Source organism: Pseudoliparis swirei, chromosome 24 (assembly GCF_029220125.1).
Source record: "Pseudoliparis swirei isolate HS2019 ecotype Mariana Trench chromosome 24, NWPU_hadal_v1, whole genome shotgun sequence".
In the NCBI taxonomy this organism is placed as follows: Eukaryota; Metazoa; Chordata; class Actinopteri; order Perciformes; family Liparidae; genus Pseudoliparis; species Pseudoliparis swirei.
Genome location: NC_079411.1, coordinates 20,936,128 through 20,956,305, shown reverse-complemented (window position 1 = coordinate 20,956,305; position 20,178 = coordinate 20,936,128). Strand labels below are relative to the sequence as shown.

The 20,178-nt window shown below is 43.1% G+C and overlaps 1 protein-coding gene across 2 annotated transcripts in view; it reads right to left on the bottom strand.

Moving 5' to 3' along the window:
• Window positions 1–15,390: 15,390 nt before the first annotated feature.
• ccdc85al (coiled-coil domain containing 85A, like) overlaps window positions 15,391–20,178 on the bottom strand; it is a 42,984-nt gene continuing 38,196 nt past the window's right edge. Inside the window, exons 3-4 of one of the 2 annotated variants that reach the window (XM_056410178.1) lie at window positions 18,724–18,781; window positions 16,427–16,537 (exon numbers count right to left, since the gene is read on the bottom strand). In XM_056410178.1, the coding sequence (XP_056266153.1) occupies window positions 16,516–16,537; window positions 18,724–18,781 (80 nt within the window). In that variant the 3' untranslated portion in view covers window positions 16,427–16,515. Of the gene's footprint in view, window positions 16,538–18,723; window positions 18,782–20,178 lie in introns of both variants that reach the window. The other variant, XM_056410177.1, reaches the window with a different exon arrangement.

Below are 20,178 nucleotides of genomic sequence, written 5' to 3'. Positions count from 1 at the left end.
GATAGAGTCTCTCCATCATGACGGGGGGATAAGCCCCAACAGATCTGTTTTAAAGCCTTCACCGGGTACCTATTCCCCCTCCTTTTAAGCGACACTAATGGCATATTGACGCGTGTGCAGATTAACAGATTATAGTATTTGTGTGTGTGTATGCTGGGTGGTAAATGCACACTCATATCAGTGCATTTTATAATCCAACTTTTATTATTTCTCACCACTCAGAAGGAATCTCAACTCGTCTTTTCGCCCTCCTCCTTTTAAACTGCCGTACATTAGCACGAGCTACACCCCGCATGAGCTGGATCGTAAATGCTCGAGGTGCCTTGGACTCATCGTGGAGCGACTCAGATCATGATGCATTACAGTTCAGGGAACAAAGTACAGTAATATAGAGTCATTGAACCATTTTTTATTTCATTTATGTCTTCATTATCACTTTGCAATGATACATCGGTTTAATGTGTTGATGTATAATCCCTTCTCGCTCGCTATATGTGTGAGACGTCACGGCGGCAGCACTTTTGCAGACGGCTATTTTGAAAGTGATAATAAAACCCGAGGAAACAAAAGGAGTTGTGAGGAAGGTGAAGAACAGGAGGGGGACAAAGTCATCAAAATGATCCCCAAGGAGCCGTCTCAGCCTTTATTCCAAGCCTCGTAGCTAAACGAACATAGTGAAACGATCCAAGATGGCCTATTATTTTCCACCTTCAATCTTCTGTGTGTGTGTGTGTGTGTGTGTGTGTGTGTGTGTGTGTGTGTGTGTGTGTGTGTGTGTGTGTGTGTGTGTGTGTGTGTGTGTGTGTGTGTGTGTGTGTGTGTGTGTGTGTACCCCTTGTGCCGTATCATTGTTAGAACCGGTGCTGAAATGGAAGCCCAGTGGTTTTTAGCATCGTGTCCATCGATTCCCCTTCCTGCTGAACATTTAACTTCCCTGACCTCACGCAGTGTGGCACCGCCATGGACACGTTAGCGAGCTATAGCATCGTTTAGTGTTACTTAACCGTCGCCATGACGCTGTAGTATATTTCCATCTACTGTTTAATGTCAGATTATCCAAAAATATGCAAGTCAGGGCTCAACGTGCAATAACATGTAAGACTGTGCCTTGGCTTAAAGAGATTACGGTACTAGGTTGCAGTTTAAGAACATGGGGCGGGGGCTAGATAATTTCTAGAACATTACGTGTTTTTCACCTGTCTTTAATTAGGGCCCAAATGCCATTCAGGCATGAACCTGGGGGTTCAACGGGTCTGGGGTCAAACTTAGTTGATCAGTTTTAGGATTAGGTATTTATACCTGCATATTATTGGTCCACGAAGGCCGGTAACAATAAACTCTACCACTTTTGTTGTGTATAAAACATATGTTAAAACTAGAATGGGCACTCGGTAGAGCGCATACCTTCGCATATCACAAGATTGGGCATTGAATTATGAACATGTTGGCATTAGTTGCATGCCAATTGGACACAAATGTATCGTGCTATGGTAAAAAAAAAGATGTTGACCTTTCCATGACCTTGACCTTGACCTTTGACCCGATTGATCCCAAAATCTAATCAAATGGTCCCCGGATAATAACCAATCATCCCACCAAATTCCATGTGATTCAAGAAGATTTGACCTGTTCATGACCTTTGACCTTGACCTTTGACCCGATCGATCCCAAAATCTAATCAACTGGTCCCCGGATAATATACAATCATCCCACCAAATTTCATGCGATTCGGTTCAATACTTTTTGAGTTTTGTGAATAACACGCATACAAATAAATAAATAAATAAATAAATACACGGCGATCAAAACATAACCTTCCGGCATTTTCAATGCGAAGGTAATTAGGGCTGTGAAACCTATTGGCGAGCATGGGTATCACCATGTCGCTACTTTAGGTGAAAGCAGGTTTTAAGTTAACACAACGTGTTTAACATTATAATAACCAGAAAATAAGGATGGTGGGGGCAAGGTACAAACACAATATAATACAATATCAATTCTGACAACGATATTAGTGCTTAAAATATCCAGGGTGCCACATTATCGCTGAGGCAGCTAATAGAAGGCTAGCTCTGGAAATGGCTTTTCCTATATGTTAATTTATCCAGTATTACTGATAAAGAAAAGATTGTTTTCTTTTAGCTGGTTCATGTTGAATTCATTACCATCAAATACCAAAAATAGAAGTAACGGCCATTAGCATAGCTACATTAGCTACGACAGAGCTTTCATATAGACAGAGTAATCAGATTCCTGTGGGTGCTATCCACCCACACAGATAGAAAAAGTCATGGACGTTGAGGCAGTTTCATGTAGGAGGTCAGTGTAAGTCAGTTTTAGGTATCTCTCTCTCTCTCTCTCTTTCTGAGTTCAGCTCCCACCTCTGCTGTCACCGCATATCAACATTGTGTTAATGCTAAAATCTCACTTCACCATTCCTGATTCTGCTCACCCACTCAGGAGACAAAAAAAGAGAAATATACTGTATATAAAGTTATAAAAGAAACAAAGACTAAAAGGAGAAACAAAGCCATAAAAATACCAAGAGTGAGCGGATGATTCACAGATGAGCTAAGATTGCAACGAAAACAACAAAATGTTGACGCTAATGGAAGACGATACATTATTTACATCTCCTCTGAGAAAAAAGAAAACTCGATGAAGGTTCAACACAATTTGCGAGGGTCATGTTGTGTGGGAAATTCTCCACCTCCAAACAGCGAGATACATATTGCGCAGGCATATTGGTGTGTGTGTGTGGGGGGGGGGGGAATGTAATTAACTTTTTTATTTTACGCCAAAATCTCCCTGACAGCACACATCACAAAAAAGTCTCGGGGGAAATTCAAAGAAAGAAAGAAGCATTTTTCACATAAATTCCCCCCACTGAACTGCACCCTTTATGCTCTCCTTCACAGGCAGGGTGCACGCAGGAAGCACCCTAGTACCAGTCGCTGATTGCATAATTAGCTGCTGCCTTTAGCAAATCGGAAGCTAATTACACTCAGGATTGCGACTGCAAATAGAATGAACGCTTTCATGCCGGTGAGGCTTTTGCACATCCATCAATCAATTCATCCGTCCATCAAGTCGCCAACGTACACGAGTTAGCGTACCGCCTCGTTGCCTCCCGACGCTTTATCGGTCGGATGGTTTTATTGAGAGTCAGACAGTAGTAATACTCGGCATCCTGAAGCTCCGCCTAGAAGACAGTCTATCATTTACAGATTGTACACCTCATGTAAGACTTATAGAAAGGTCCACTGCAAATATTTTCACAACTACAAAAATATACGTGGAAAGCCTTATTTGGAATACATGGATACAACGCCAACGGTATAGTACTGTAAATATTTGGAGCTCTGAATTATGCACTGTGTCAATGCGGTGTCTCTGCACCAACCTTTTATTTTATTGATTTTTAAATTGTCTTTGGGTAAGGGGAATTATCTATTTACTTTGAATTTTTTACTTGTGTATTTTAATTTGTTTTCTTTTCCCAACTTGCTGTGTAAAAAACATACGTCGAAAAAAAAATGTTTACTGAAGCCTTTTCTGAAACCCCAATAAATATCAAGAAAAAGGACGACTCATCAAAAATGCAGAAACGTATCAATAACTAGCGCCCATCGTGCAATAAGCCACGCCGCCTCAGGGCGATTTAGAGACTCATGCATATTTCTAATTTTTCGCCACCAAATTGGAATTGAAAAAAAAAAACATTAATTTGTGTATGGTATATTCAATTCAATTCAATTCAGTTTATTTGTATAGCCCAATTTCACAAATTACAAATTTGTCTCGGAGTGCTTTACAATCTGTACACATAGACATCCCTGCCCCAAAACCTCACATCGGACCAGGAAAAACTCCCAAATAACCCTTCAGGGGGAAAAAAAGGGAAGAAACCTGGAGGAGAGCAACAGAGGAGGATCCCTCTCCAGGATGGACAGATGCAATAGATGTAATGTGTACAGAAGGACAGATTTAGAGTTAAAATACATTCAATGAATATGACAGAGTGTATGAATAGTTCATAGTAGGCATATTCCACGATGGAGACCTCCACGATCCATCAAGCAGATGGCGGTGGGGAGGAGGAGTGGTCGGGGTCTCAACAGTAGGCGGAGTCTCTACAGGACAGTGGCGTAGTCAGGGCAGGAATTCCACGACCCAGACCTCAATGATCCATCAGGCAGATAGGATCTATGTCGTCTCATAGGGTCCGATGACCCCATGAGACGTGAAGTCAAAAGGACTCCGGGGAGAAAGCAGAGTTAGTAACGTGTGATTGAGAGATGAAAATTCATCCTTAAGGAGAGAAAAAAGAGGAGATAGGTACTCAGTGCATCCTAAAACGTCCCCCGGCAGCTATAAGCCTATAGCAGCATATCAAGGGGCTGGACCAGGGCAAACCTGATTCAGCCCTAACTATAAGCTCTGTCAAAGAGGAAGGTCTTAAGTCTACTCTTAACCGAGGTGACTGTGTCTGCCTCCCGGACTGAAATTGGAAGCTGGTTCCATAGAAGAGGAGCTTGATAACTAAAGGCTCTGGCTCCCATTCTTAGGATAAAGACTCTAGGAACTACAAGTAGTCCCGCATTTAGTGAGCGTAGCTCTCTAGTGGGGCAATATGGTACTACAAGCTCCTTAAGATATGATGGTGCATCACCAATCAAGGCTTTGTACGTTAAGAGAAGAATTTTAAAAGTGATTCTTGATTTTACTGGGAGCCAGTGCAGAGCAGCTAGTGCAGGAGTGATGTGATCTCTTTTCTTAGTTTTAGTGAGAACACGAGCTGCAGCATTCTGGATCAACTGGAGGGACCTAAGAGACTTATTAGAGCAGCCTGATAATAAGGAGTTGCAGTAATCCAGTCTCAAGTAACAACGCGTGAACCAATTTTCCTGCATCTTTTTGAGACAAGATGTGCCTGATTTTTGAAATATTACGTAGATGAAAGAATGCAGTCCTTGAGATTTGCTTTACGTGGGAGTTAAAGGACAAGTCCCAATCAAAGATAACGCCAAGATTCTTTACAGTGGTGTTGGATGCCAGGACAATGCCGTCTACAGAATCCACATCACCAGATAATTGATCTCTGAGGTGCTCAGGGCCGATTAAAATTACTTCGGTTTTGTCTGAGTTTAACATCAAGAAATTGCAGGTCATCCATGTTTTTATGTCTTTAAGACATGCTTGAATTTTACCGAGTTGGTTGCTCTCCTCTGGTTTTATCGATAAATATAGTTGAGTATCATCTGCATAACAATGAAAGTTTATGGAGTGTTTCCTGATAATATTGCCCAAAGGAAGCATGTATAAGGTAAATAAAATTGGTCCAAGCACAGAACCTTGTGGAACTCCGTGATTAACGTTAGTGGTTATCGGCGTCATCGTTTACAAATACAAACTGAGATCGATCTGATAAATAGGATTTAAACCAAATTAGTGCCGTGCCTGAAATGCCAATCGACTGCTCCAGTCTCTGTAACAGGATGTCATGGTCAATGGTGTCGAATGCAGCACTAAGGTCTAACAAGACCAGGACAGAGTAGAGTCCTTTATCTGCTGCCATTAAGAGGTCATTTGTAATTTTCACCAGTGCTGTCTCGGTGCTGTGGTGTTTTCTAAATCCTGATTGAAATTTCTCAAATAAACTATTATGATGTAGAAAGTCGCACAACTGATTTGCGACCACTTTCTCAAGGATCTTGGAGAGGAAGGGGAGGTTAGAGATCGGTCTGTAGTTAGCCAACACCTCTGGATCCAGAGTGGGCTTCTTCAGGAGAGGTTTAATAACAGCCACTTTGAAGGAGTGTGGTACGTGGCCTGTTAGCAGAGACACATTGATAATATCTAATAGAGAGCCGCCAATTAAAGGCAAAACGTCTTTAAGCAGCCTCGTCGGGATGGGGTCCAAGAGACAGGTAGACGGGTTAGAAATAGAAACCGTTGAAAATAATTGGTCACGGTTGATGGGAGAAAAGCCCTCCAAATATACACCAGGGCATACAGCGGTTTCCAAGGCCATTCCACTTGAGGACAGATTGGCACTGGTTAAGGGCAAGAGAATATTAATCTTGTCCCTAATAGTTAAAATCTTTTCATTAAAGAAGTTCATAAAGTCATTACCACTGAGGTTTATAGGAATGCTCGGCTCCACAGAGCTGTGACTCTCTGTCAGCCTGGCTACAGTGCTAAAGAGAAACCTGGGGTTGTTTTTATTTTTTTCTATTACTGATGAGTAATAGGCTGCTCTGGCATTACGGAGGGCCTTCTTATATGTTTTAAGACTATCTCGCCAAATTAAGCGGGATTCTTGAGATTAGTTGAACGCCATATGCGTTCAAGCTTTCGTGACGTTGCTTCAGTTTGCGGGTCTGAGGGTTATACCAGGAGCAAACCTCCTCTTCCTCACTGTCTTCTTCTTCAGAGGGCTATCGAGTCCAGTGTCATTCTCAGAGAGCCTATGGCACTGTCAACAAGATGATCAATCTGGGACGGACTAAAGTTAGACCAGGAGTCCTCTGTTATATTGAGGCGTGGTATCGAATCAAATACAGAAGGAATCGCTTCTTTAAATTTAGCTACAGCACTGTCAGTTAGACATCTGGTGTAGAAACTTTTGACTAACGGAGTACACTCCGGTAGTATAAATTCAAAAGTTATGAGGTTGTGGTCTGACAGAAGAGGATTCTGTGGGAAGGCGTTCAAATGCTCAATGTCAACGCCATAAGTAAGAACAAGATCAAGCGTGTGGCCAAAGCTGTGAGTGGGTTTCTGTACTCTCTGACAGAAGCCAATCGAGTCCAACAAGGAGATGAATGCAGCACTAAGGCAATCATTATCAACATCCACATGGATATTAAAATCTCCAACAATAATAACTTTATCGGTTTTAAGAACCAAACTTGATATAAATTCTGAGAATTCAGATATAAACTCTGAATATGGACCTGGTGGCGGTACAGAATCACAAATCGAATTGGCTGTAGTGTTTTCCAGGTTGGATGTGAAAGACTAAGAACAAGGCTTTCAAATGAGGTGTAGTGTAATTTTGGTTGAGGATTAATTAATAGGCTCGATTCAAAGATGGCTGCTACTCCACCTCCTCGACCGGTGCCTCGAGGAATGTGAGTATTAATATGACTTGGAGGAGTCGATTCATTCAGGCAGACATATTCTTCATGGCTCAGCCAGGTTTCAGTTAGGCAACATAAATCAATGTGATTATCTGATATTAAATCATTTAGTAACACAGCTTTAGATGACAGAGATCGAATATTTAGGAGACCACATTTAATAGTCCTGTTTTGTTGCACTGCTGAAATAATGGTGTTAACTTGTATAAGGTTATTGAGTACGACTCCTCTTCTGCTTACTTTTGATTTATTTAATTGAAGTGGCCGTGGGACAGACACAGTCTCTACTCTAAAGTCATGGGTGGGTAACTGCTCGAATGGAAGAGCAGAGAAGGGTGTTAAACTATATGAGACACTTACTGACATAAGTATTAAATACAGTGGACCACAGGTGTCAAACACAAGGCCCGCGGGCCGAATGCAGCCCACCACGTCATTATATGCGGCCCCTGACGGCTTGAAAGACATATGACCACCTTTATATCCAGTGCTTTTATTTTGAAGGTTACAAACTAAATGGATTTGTGCAATAATAGAGAGAAGTTCTCGTGTACAATATTTCTACTCTCAAATAAACAATAATCAAATGCAAAGAGAGTTATTGAACAATACGTTCAGGAGTAGTTTATACAGTGCTTCAGTTACACCGGCCCTTTAAGAGGCGGCCATGATGCTGATGTGGCCCACGGTGAAAATGAGTTTGACACCCCTGCCGTAGACAGCAACATGATGAACATAAATAGCTATAAGTGGTCCGGACACAGTTCATACTTGACACCGTGCACCAGTCATCTTTGTACAACAATCCCTTTCCAACAGTCCTCATATAAAAGTGTCCCCACAAAGAAGATAAGTCCTCATCCCGGCTCAGATACGGGGCGAGTAATGACAGACCCCTTATCTCTTTTGGCCACGAGCCTCGAAGTCATTAGAGGATGTAATTAACTCCTGTTGTACTAGAGGCGGGTCATTAGCAGAACGAGTCTCAGGATTTGATGGTGACCTACATGGGGCGAGAAGTTGAGCCGGCGTTGTGTCGATGTCGTGTTTGCAGCTCGCGAAGCCGTTACGCTCCTCTGGTCGCCGACAGAATGCAGATGAAGCGCATTGTGTTCCTCTCTGCGTCTGCAAAGACATTCATCACTTCACAAAAGTGTTTTGTGCGTCGAGAACAAAAAGCCGGTCCGGATCACATTCATGTTGAGACCATTTATTCAAATCAGTGTAGCGTATAGAATGCTCCTCCTTTCTTTTTGTCTCCAGAGAAACAACCGCGCCAAGAGTGCAGGGAGAATATCATAATTTACACTACCGTTCAAAAGTTTGGGGTCACTTAGAAATGTCTTTATTTTTCAAAGAAAAGCACTGTTTTTTCAATAAAGATAACATGAATCAAAAATACCCACTGTACATTGTTAATGTGGTAAATGACTATTCTAGGTGGAAACGTCTGGTTTCTAATGAAATATCTCCAGAGGTGTATAGAGGCGCATTTCCATCAACGATCACTCCAGTGTTCTAATGGTACATTGTGTTTGCTAATCGCCTTAGAAGACTAATATCTGATTAGAAAACCCTTGTGCAATAATGTTAGCACAGCTGAAAACAGTTATGCTGGTGATATAAGCTATACAACTGGCCTTCCTTTGAGCTTGAAGTTGAAGAACAAAATTAATACTTCAAATATTAATCATTATTTCTAACCTTGTCAATGTCTTGACTATATTTTCTATTCAATTTTCAATTCATTTGATAAATAAAAGTGAGTTTTCATGGAAGACACGAAATTGTCTGGATGACCCCAAACTTTTGAATGGTAGTGTATATTCCTGTGCTGGCCCGTCTTGATGTGGTTTGAGAGAGCTCAAATATGTCTTTTAATACTCAGGTTCTTTCATATGTGAGACTTTGCTTCCAGTAAATCACAGGGAGGATCTATTTGTTTATTTCCGTTGAATCTAATGTAGATGTGAAGTCATCGATAGCCCCGTTTAAACCCTCCTGTAATAAGACCCCAAACATCCTGCAGATGAGTGTTTGTACAACAAGCCACTTCTCGTCAAACGGATCCCTGAAGCCACAAGAGACACGGTCAGATGTCACAAACTGCATTTCCCCGGGTGCTGTTTGTTGGATTTAAGCCCCAAATTCTCGCTCTCTTCAGTGATCGCAGAAAGAACTGTCAAACGCATGTGTTTGTGGTAGATATCGTATTATTAATAGATGCATTTCATGAGGTATTAAATGGACTTTTGAAATTACGAAGGTAGTCACTTAAATTGTTTATTCGCTTAGACATATTAACATAAAACAAATTAAAAAATGTCAGACATAAACATACAAATATATATACACCTATACATACATATATACATGCATACACATATATACACATATACATACATATACATATATATATATACGCATACACACATACATACCCATGCACACACAAAACAGGACACAATGATAAATACATATATATATATACATATATATATACATATATATGTATATATATATATATAATTAAGGGGGCACCGGGGCTGCTTTTTTCTGTTTTCTTTTTGTTATTTTTGGGGTATGTATGTGTGTTTTTTATGTATGTATGTATGGGTGTGCATATGTATGTATGTATGTGTGTGTATATATATATATATATATATATATATATATATATATTTAATTATGAAGGTAGTGACATGCAGAACTAAGTCTCAGTTGGACAAAGTCTATAATTCTATTGTTTTAACAACTTTTATCAATCACAATCTGTCCGTCACTCCAATAACAGCATTGTCCTCACGCATAACTGGTTGAGCATAACTCTGAAACAACAGAGAGCCTGAAGCAACAAGTCTAAAGAAGAAGTCTGACACGAGCAGTCAGACCATCGTACGGATGTTATGTAACATCGCGTTAGCCGGAGTGGAGTCTAGCGCACGGAGCGCAGAGAAAGGAGGCCAGGACTCGACCCCTCTCTGAGGATCCCTCTGGAAGCATCGCTCATGTTCATGTAGCACTCATCAGAAACGGAGAAGACTGAACCCTGATTCCCTCTTCCTCTTGTCAGGTGAGTACAGGTCACCTGATGTGCATACCTCCACCACGTCTCACGTCATCCTTGTAAAACATTGTTTTATGTTTCTGTGATTCTGTCAAATCACTGAAGTACATTGACTATGTTTGATTCGAACTTGAACGAGTGTTTGTGTTTATACGCTCACATGCATTTAAAAGTAGATTGAAGGAGTTGGAGGAAGGTTCATCTGGTTTTGACTGAGGTGTGTTCACCTGTGTGAGCTGGGATATGGTGACTCGAGTCTTTGTGTTTCCTTCTGGTCACATGACGTCTCTTCTTCTGTCCATCCTGGAGAGGGATCCTCCTCTGTTGCTCTCCTGAACGGTTTCTTCCCTTTTTTTACCCTGTGAAAGGGTTTTCTTTAATTTTTTGGGGAGTTGTTCCTGATCCGATGTGAGGTCAAAGGTCAGGGATGTCGTATGTGTACAGACCGTAAAGTCCTCTGAGGCAAATTTGTAATATGTGATATTGGGCCAAAATGAACTGAATTGAATTAGTTTTGCTTTTACAAAAAAAAATTGTCTGTCACTGTTTTATGTTGTACGTCTGAAACTTTTCATTTTTAAAAAATCTCAATGAGGCTTTTCCTGCTTAAATATATATAAATGAATAAAATTTACACATTCTCGCTGTATGTTTGTTTTTCAGATGCGCTCCTTCACGCACTAAATAATACTTATCTCCACATCTCTCCATGTCATCTGAGTCAGCGAAGCAATAACATCCTTGTTTCATAATAAATTACATTTCTAACTTGTCAGGTCTTTAACGCGTGTCTCCACACGCCTGCTGGTGGCCTCCATGAGAAGTTCTCATGCCAGTACATTCCTCCACACTAACTGCTCATATCTGACTCCAGCTGCATGCGTCTGCGTGTCCAACGCCCACTGCAGCAGCTCGGCGCGTCGACGGTTTTCCAGGTGGATCGACCGGCCCACCCGGGTGGATTACATGCCTCGTCTCCACGGCGATAGATTACTGTGAACCCTCCTTATCCTTCATCGCCGGCTCTAGGTTTCTTCTGGTGTTATTTTTCTTTCTTCTCAAACACCACGACGGACTCTGATATTTTACCCTCGCACCGGCCCGGGCTGTGCAGATGGGGAGGGTTGACCTCCTGTGACCTTGGGGGAGAGAGAGAGAGTGCCCTGGTGGAGGACGACGGCGACCTCGGGATGGGCAGGACATGCTGCAATGCAGCAGAGCAGATCGGTGGCGCTGCATGCTCTCACACACACACACACACACACACGCACACACAAACTGCAGCTCACCGACACACTTCACACTCGCAAACACACCCTCTACATAAACACCATTAAACAGCACAGTTACACACAAATCAATAAAAACACACACACACACACTTTGTTTTCCTGGATAAGCAGTTTAGGGGGCGTGTCTTAATAAACCTGCCACACCCACATGACTCTGCATATCGAGCAGCACGTAAGCATACACATGCTCACACACACACACACACACACACATTTACATCCACACACCTCTTCATAGATGCACACATGTACACAGAAGGAGAACGTGCTTGTGGGTGCACACACACACACACACACACACAACCTACTTAAATGTGGAAGTAACAAAGGAGCAATCACATTAATTATTGAATTACACTTAATTTATAGCACTATTTAAACACAGTTGCACTTAAAATAATGCACAACATTGTTGTTCTCCTACACAGCGCAAAAAAATATCTTTCCCTTGTCTCTGCAGCATCCTTCTCACCTCGTATAGACGCTATGCATTTTTGTTTTCTTCGCACTGCAACACCAGTCACTGCTTTACAGATAAGGGCGATCACTCAGTTCCAGCGAGGCGTCCCCCAGGAGGACGATGTGTAGCAGCAGTGCCAAGACGTCTGATTTAAATAAATACCAGCGCAGCACCGAGCCTCATTAAAGACATTCTCCGGGGCAAATAAGTAAACCATAATAACTCCGAGCCATCGCAGCAAACCAGATCAGCCTCAGTTTGCTTTACTGAGTAAACTGTTAATACATAAACCCGGTGGACGACCTATACAGGTCGGTATTTGTTATGACCTTGTAGTGACCTTCATTCATTTCCTGAAGCACCACCATAACTAACACGTACTTCAATGCAAATATTAATGGAGAAGTCTGCCAATGTTTATGTTTTGTGGTCAATAAGTTTAAACACCAATACCAACCACGAATCAATCCTGCTAACAATTATAGTTGTGTGGAGCACATAGTGTCAAACACAAGGCCCGCCACGTCGTTTCATGAGGCCCCCGACGGCTTGAAAGACACACGATCACCTTTTCTTAAAGAAATTTATGAGAAATATCCTGTGCTTTTATTTTGAAGGTTTCAAGCTACATATTTTTTATGTTATAACATTAGAGTGATTTTCTTCGGTAAACCATTTCTACACTTAAATAAACAATAATGAAATGCAAAGAGTAGTTCTGGAGTAGTTTATAGAGTGATTCAGTTACACCGGCCCTTTAAGAGGGCAACCATGATGCTGAAGTGGCCCATGGGGAAAATGAGCTTGACACCCCTGGTGTAGAGCCTTGTTGTCCTAAATATATTAGAAACACACTTATAAGCCACACTATTAGATAACACGTCCCTTTATTTTCATAAGCATGTGCATCGTGTTCTCAGGGGACATGGACGCTGTCCGGTTGCTGCAAATAAGATTCAAGATTCAAGGTTTTATTTGCCATTTGTGTCGGGACCAACAGTCCAGACACATCTAGTGCCAGGCTCTCCGAGTCCACAGTTTACAAATAACACTATAATAATAAAGAAAAGAAGAAGAAAAAAACAAATATATATATATATAAATAAAAGAGAACACTATACAGAAGGTGTATACAGAAGGTGGTAGTGTGCGTTGATCGGCAAGCTTCCCCCTCCCTCCCCCCATGACCTTCTTCCCTTCCTGCTCTCTCGTCTCGTCATGTCTTGTCTGTCTCTATACTTGAGAGACTCTCTCGCCATCTCGAAACTAAAACCCATGGCGTAATCAACTGTCCTTAAACGCACTGACACCATCTTCTCGGAAGAAGCTGGGGTCGGGGAAGCTGTTTGGCTGGCTTATCGGCTTATCGGAAGCGGTGACAGCCGTTAAAAGTAAAAAAAGCCTGCCCTGATTGAAGTGACTGATTTGATTGTGGGTTGCATTGTTAACACTCAGACTTTGGCATTAAACCGTCAGAATGACAACATCGTGGAAGCTGACAAATGAAAAATGAATGGATTTGATTTGAAATCCTATTGGGCGGGGGAATTGGAGGAATAGTGGGTGCAAAAATGAATTGCAGCTACTGGAAGACTCACTGAGCGAGACTCTCTCATTTCCTTCCCCTATCGCCATCTCCATAGCACCACTATGTGGACTGGACTCTGAACTTTGTGTGTTGTGGACTGGGGGATACATCAGGCCACTTACACACACAACAATCATCACAAAAAAAGCTCACCCCCCCATCCCACTGCTCCGCCTGCTTTGGACCCAGGTGACAGGACGTACGGCGTCCGCGCCGTGACGAAGGACCGGCTGGCTGCTTGCTTGTTGGTGGTTACCCCCCCCCAATGGCGGGGGCCGCCCAGTCTTTGGATTACCCTCCCCCTTCCCTACTACTGCAGTCATGTCTAAGATGTATGTGCTTATGTGCAATGGTGTTTTTCCCCCTCACTGTACCTGGGGCGGGCATAGTCGGGGGTTGGCTTTTTTTTTTTCTCGCCTCATCCCTCATGTATGCTGTCATCTTTCATCCACCTTTTTCAGGCGATGGCGGACGGCGGCCCGTGTCTTTGTGCGATTCTTTTCTTCCCTAAAAAAAGTTCCTCGTTTGTTTTGAAAACATTCTTTGGCAATAAACAAGAAAGGTATGTACCAAAAAGTGTGTTAATCCGCTGCTGGCTGAAAGCTCTATTTACTTATGTTTGATTAACGTTTGTTAAAATCTGTGTAAGGAAACTATTCGGTCTTCAAAATAATGAAACTATGTAGTTGTGACGCATTTTTAAAGATGTACATATTTGGTAGGAATAGGGTAGGAGCCGTAGACCGGGTTGTGACGTTTTAAAGAGATGGACTTGATGTGTGTACAAATTTACAAGTTAAAGATAATTAAGGGGGTTGGTTTTCTTTTTCTGTTTTCTTTTTGTTTTTTTGTTTGTTTTTGGGGAGGTAGTTATGTATGTATATAGTATGTATGTGTTTATGTGTGTATATATGTATATGTGTATGTATGTATATGTATATATAATTTTGTCCTGTTTTATGTCTATATATATATATTTTTTTTAATTTATGTTTATGTCTGACATTTTTGTATTTGTTTGATGTTAATATGTCTAAACGAATTTAAAAAATGTAAGTGTAAAAAAAAAAGATGGACATTGTTAGTTTTGGTCTTCCATCTTCACCTTTACTCTTTGATCTGATCATAAATATACACACACTCACACACACACACACACACACACACACACACGATGGTGTCGGAAATCCTGAGTAGTGTAGCAGATGTTAAAGCACGACTGGATTGAGCCTGTTGGCCAGGATGTGAGGGAAGGTGAGGGGTGCAGAGGAAGCTGCTGTTACAGTCCCAGTGACTTCACAGGAAGTCCTCCCCAGTTTGACTCTATTGTGTCCACACCGACAGGAAGTGACACGGCAGCGTGCGGCGTGAGGGGTGAGACGGTTAGGAAGCGTTTTTGCTTGATCGTTTAAATTCATAATAATCCTTATTATCACACGTAACCAGTGGCGGCTGGCCAATAGAGGGCCACGGGGCCTGGCCCCACCCACTTTGAGCCACAAAAGAAAATTTAAAAAAATTATAATAACATTAATTATATTTCTAAATTATACAATTTGGCACTATTTGTGTTTTGGAGATATGAAATAAACCCAGTAACATATGTAAAATAGGATATCTGCGCAAAATATATGCTTTTACTGCACATCCTGCGTACAATGAGTGATGTACAATTTAGCCAATCAGCTTTCTAAAATAGGTTCAGCTTTTGGGCGTTCTCGTCAGGCGTTGTTTTGGCAAATTGAACGTCACTACCAGCCGGACCACGGACACAGGAGAAGAAACAAAGGTCAAAGGTCAAAGGTCAGCACACTGAAATAAAACCTGAACAAGCGATGCACTTTTACATAAAGAAGTCTGTTTATTATTTGTTATATATCATATGCATCTTCATATAATAGTTCTAATACCAGTAAGTCAAAAATTATAATCATATTATATTTATAGATATATAGATATATAGAAAACTAATCCAATAATCTACTTTTTTTACTTGGACTTTACTTCCTTGTAAAAAAACAACATGGAGAAACGTATAATCTTCTCCCCAGCTTCAATATAGGCGCTTAAGGGAGCGAAGAAGATAATACAAAAAAGAAAAGAGTACACCTGAACATTGCATCTTATAGATCTAGAACACCTGTCAGCAGCTTGTAATGATGACCGTCGCGGTTTAAGACACAGGAAGAGGTTTTTTTTCTTTTTCTCTTTGCTAGAACATCTTTAACAAATGTGCTTTTTTGTTGGATTTGATTTTTTTTTAACTCAGCTGAAATGTCTGAAAAACATTGAAGACAATGGCAACCATGTGATCAGCTGTATGTGAGAGACACAGAACATTATAATATACCAGATATCTGAACGTGACGGAGAGAGGAGGAGGAGGGGAGGGAAGTGGTCGGCCGGAAGAGGAACACGGTAACGGTGGAGAACGGCAGGGTGTAGAAAGTTTAATTCATGTGCTTCTCCGCCAACGGTGTGCATTTGTAAACAGAGGGGCAGCAGAGAGTCCTCCACCTCTTCTCTCGCTGAGCCCCGGCGTGCCCCCCCCCCCCCCCACACCTTCTACGGGTGCTCTCGTGGGAGGAGGCCGTGTCACAGTCGGAAAGGGGAAAGAGAGAGAGAGAGATATCCACGCTAATCCATCGAGCTGCGGCGCTCTTTTTCCGAGATTCGCCAACCGTACTGATGGTGTCCCCCCCACTTCCCCCCCCCCCCCCAAAAAAACCATCTTCTCACAAGCTCTCGATATGTAGAAATGAAAACGTGGAGGCAGGCTGTGTCAGGGCTGTGGACGTGGAAGGAGGCGCCGCGGGCGGCGGGCCACCGGGAGTCGTCGTGGAGGAAGAGGAAGAGGAGGAGGAGGGCGTCCCGGGGCTCTGGCGTCTGCCGAGGCCGGAGACGCAGGAGGGCTGGACCACGGCGACCACGGCGACCTCGGAGCCCGGCTGGTCCAGTCTGGGTCAGGAGGGGGAGGCGTCGAAGCTGCACAGGGAGAGAAGGACGAGACACACACGTCGTCATGACGTTGAAACTTCTGAGGGTCGCACTATTGATCGATCGATTGATTGATTGATGAACAAGTGACGGCAATGGTTTGATGAGTATGAGCGGTATCACATTAACATATTGTTGATCATGAACCTATTGAGCCCAGTTAATCCTGATGAAATCAAGACTACCCCTTGTAATCTATTAGGAATGACTCATTAGCATTGGTCAATGTCACGATGATTAATACTCAACCATTAGCAGCACAAACATTGTGTTTTCACAGCAGACATTTTGACTTGTCATAGTAGGAAAAGGTGTAATGACGTCGGTTCTATCCAAGGGTCCCAGTCTGCACGACGACAGGACCCTAAAACTGAATCCGCTCAATAGAATCAAGCCAGCGTTCATTTTAGAGTTCAACCTTTGAAGCCAATATTGAAAATCCATCAAGTCTGCAGTCGTAACTGCTAATAAATTGTTAAAACATGGATTTTGGTCCAGATTCAGGAGAACCAAATGGATGTTCCACAACCTGGCAACCCAAAGGGATGTTCTTGGCATCAGCAAATGATTTATGACTCTTAAATAAAGCCATTAGTAACAACGTGTCAGGGAGATAGGAATCACGTGAAAGCGAATGAAACACAGACAGAGGTTAAGAGGGCAAGATGTTCATCACTGAAGGCCTTCGTGTTGCTTATCAGTGACACGTCTTTTTGTCCCTGAGAGCGAGGGGCCCCGAGCGCAGGGGCCCCGGCCACCGGACCCGACTCCGGTCCGCATTGTGACCACGTTCTCGTTGCTTTTCTCTGAACTCGCAAACCCCGTCCTGACATTTCTCACCTGAATCATTGATACTGGTGTATGAGCTAAGCTGGAGTGGGCTGAAAAAGAGGTGAATCGACTGATGCGTAAGAAAACGTAGGAGGACGCGTCGGTCCAGAGGTCGAAAAGGTCACTTTACACATATCGGAGAATGGTGGTAAAGATGCGTGTGAATTATGCGTGTTTGTATGCGCGTGTGTTCTGACTAGTGGGGGGGGGCACCACTATCCTCTAATGCGGGGAGGAGGTATATGTCTTATCTTGTAGTCATTAAATATTAACGGCACCATCTCGCCCTCCCACCGGGACCTGATGGAAGACGTGGGATGGCGACGTAGGGACGGGATGGGGTCACCTTCTAGCTCCTTCTAGCTCTTCAGTCCCACTGTAAACCCACCGCGATCACGCCTGGGCCGGACCGAGCATGCTAAAGGTGCGTTCACACCAAAAGCGAAACTATTTTTCGCGTCGCCCAAAACGCGTGAGTTTACTCGCTCGACCGTTCACCGCGTTCAAGCCATGAGCGTCGAGACGCTGCGCGAGGGGCGGGGCTTATCTCCGTGTCTCGTCTCCGTAAAGACCGTTATCATCTCCTTCATCCACCACGGAATACCTAACTAGTAGTTCTGCTTTATATTTGTCGTGGACGTCCCACACACTAACGCCCTCGTGTTTGGGTTCATGACATCACCCGTAGGCTCACTCAGCTCGGTCACTTTCACCGATGAAGTTACTGTTACGTCTGAAAGACTTCCGCTTCCAGCGCTACGAGAGCGGAACTCAAGAGCCGATTGGCCCGAGTTGCGAGATGACCGCCTCAAAGTTGAAATATTTCAACTCCGGGCGAAAATTGCGCCGCTGAAAACGTGCCGCTGTAAACGCGTCGGTCACATCGCGTCGCCCCAAACGCCCCGCCCGGGAAAATATCGCGTCTATCGCAGCCACACGCGTCTGTACGTTGACTTTTCATGGGATTCGGTCGCGCGAAGAAATAGTTTCGCTTTTGGTGTGAACGCACCTTTACACATCGCTCCTCTGGAGGCGGGACGTTGGGCTAACTCAAGAACTGACAGCGACATCACCGCAGAGTACACATCGGAGATAGAGAGGGAAAATATAAAATTATTCCGTACAATCCCGACCGCTAGATGTAAATAGGTTTAAGGCTCCAGCTCCAGGAAGCCCTCTGTATGGTGAAATAGAATAATGGGAGTTAATTACAGGCTTATAAGCCCTCGTGGAAATGGCACCCGATATGACCGCCATTGGCTGTTCTTCTTCTTTCAGAGACTCTAATTAACGCGAGGCGGTTGAAGAAAAGAGGAACCCGGTGGAGAGAGGGGGGGTCTTACCTGTCCCATAGCTTGACATTTCTACAGTTGTTGGTGCAGCAGCCGGCGGATATCAAAGCTGTGAGGAAGAGAGAGAAGAAGAAGAAAGAGACACGTTTTGTGCTTTGACACGTCTCGTGAATCGGAGCTTTTTATTCTGCCAGAACGAGAGAAAATGACTCATTTTTGTTATTAACGGAAAGGTACGTAAAAGATGGAATTGGAAAATGTTCATTATTCTGCCAGACACAACACAAACTGAACTCAACCATATTAAGGAATCTTTTGATAGTTTGGAAAGAGTAATGATTTGCTTTTTTTTTTGCCGAGAGTGTACTGAGGAGACACCCAACAACACGTCTGGAGCTAACAGCCAGGAAGAGATTTGTTAGCTTTCCAAAAGGAACTGGAACCAACAAAACCACAGATTACTGTATCAACTACTTTGATTGTGAAATGAGGAAACAAAAAAGATAGATATTGTGTTAATGCGTTAGCTTTAGAGGAGCTAAGGTATTTACTTTGGATGCCACCAAGCTAGTTACCTCCGCATTGAAAATGCGGGAGGTAATGTTTTGATCGCCGTGCGTGCGTATTATTCTTATAAGTCAAAAAGTATTAAACCGAATCGCATGAAATTTGGTGGGATGATTGGTTATTATCCGGGGACCAATTGATTCGATTTTGGGATCGATCGGGTCAAAGGTCAAGGTCATGAATAGGTCAAAATCTTCTTTTTACCATAGGGCGGTCAATTTATATCCAATTGGCATGCAACTAATGCCAACATGTTCATAATTCAATGCCCAATCTTGTGATATGCGAAGGTATGCGCTCTACCGAGTGCCCGTTCTAGTTTTCATTTGCTTTCATACTTTATGCTAAGCTAGGCTTATTGCTCCCCAGGCGCTAGCTCCACATTTAATCCAGACAAGAAAGTACAAAGCCTTGATTGGTGATGCTCCGTCATATCTGAAGGAGCTTGTAGTCCCATAATACCCCACTAGAGAGCTGCCTCACTAAATTTAGCAGTATTGATTCCCCCTGGTGTCCAGTCTTCAGAGGTAAACAAGACAACAGGACGAGCACACGGCGCCATGCCCGCGAGTCGTTGGGAATCGATGTGCAGTCGTCCTTTCACCCGGAGACAAACGTCTGCGGAGGACACTTTTTATTGCCGATGACGACTGTTTTAATCGGGACATCTACGCCGCCGTCTTCTGCAGCTTCCTCCTGAGCGTGTGTCAAATGAAGACGTGGTCATAGAGAGAGAGACATAGAGGAAGCAATCGAAACAAACAACGTTAAGCCGTGGTGTGACCTTCACCTCTGGGGTCACATGGCAAAAGTCACATGACGTCATCACGACAGCACGGCGATAGAGCGGCCCGTGAGAGGCTTTGCATCTGGAACTGTATCAGCCGTGAGGCGAGCACACACACTGTATTCTTTGTCTTGAATATGACTGGTATCCCA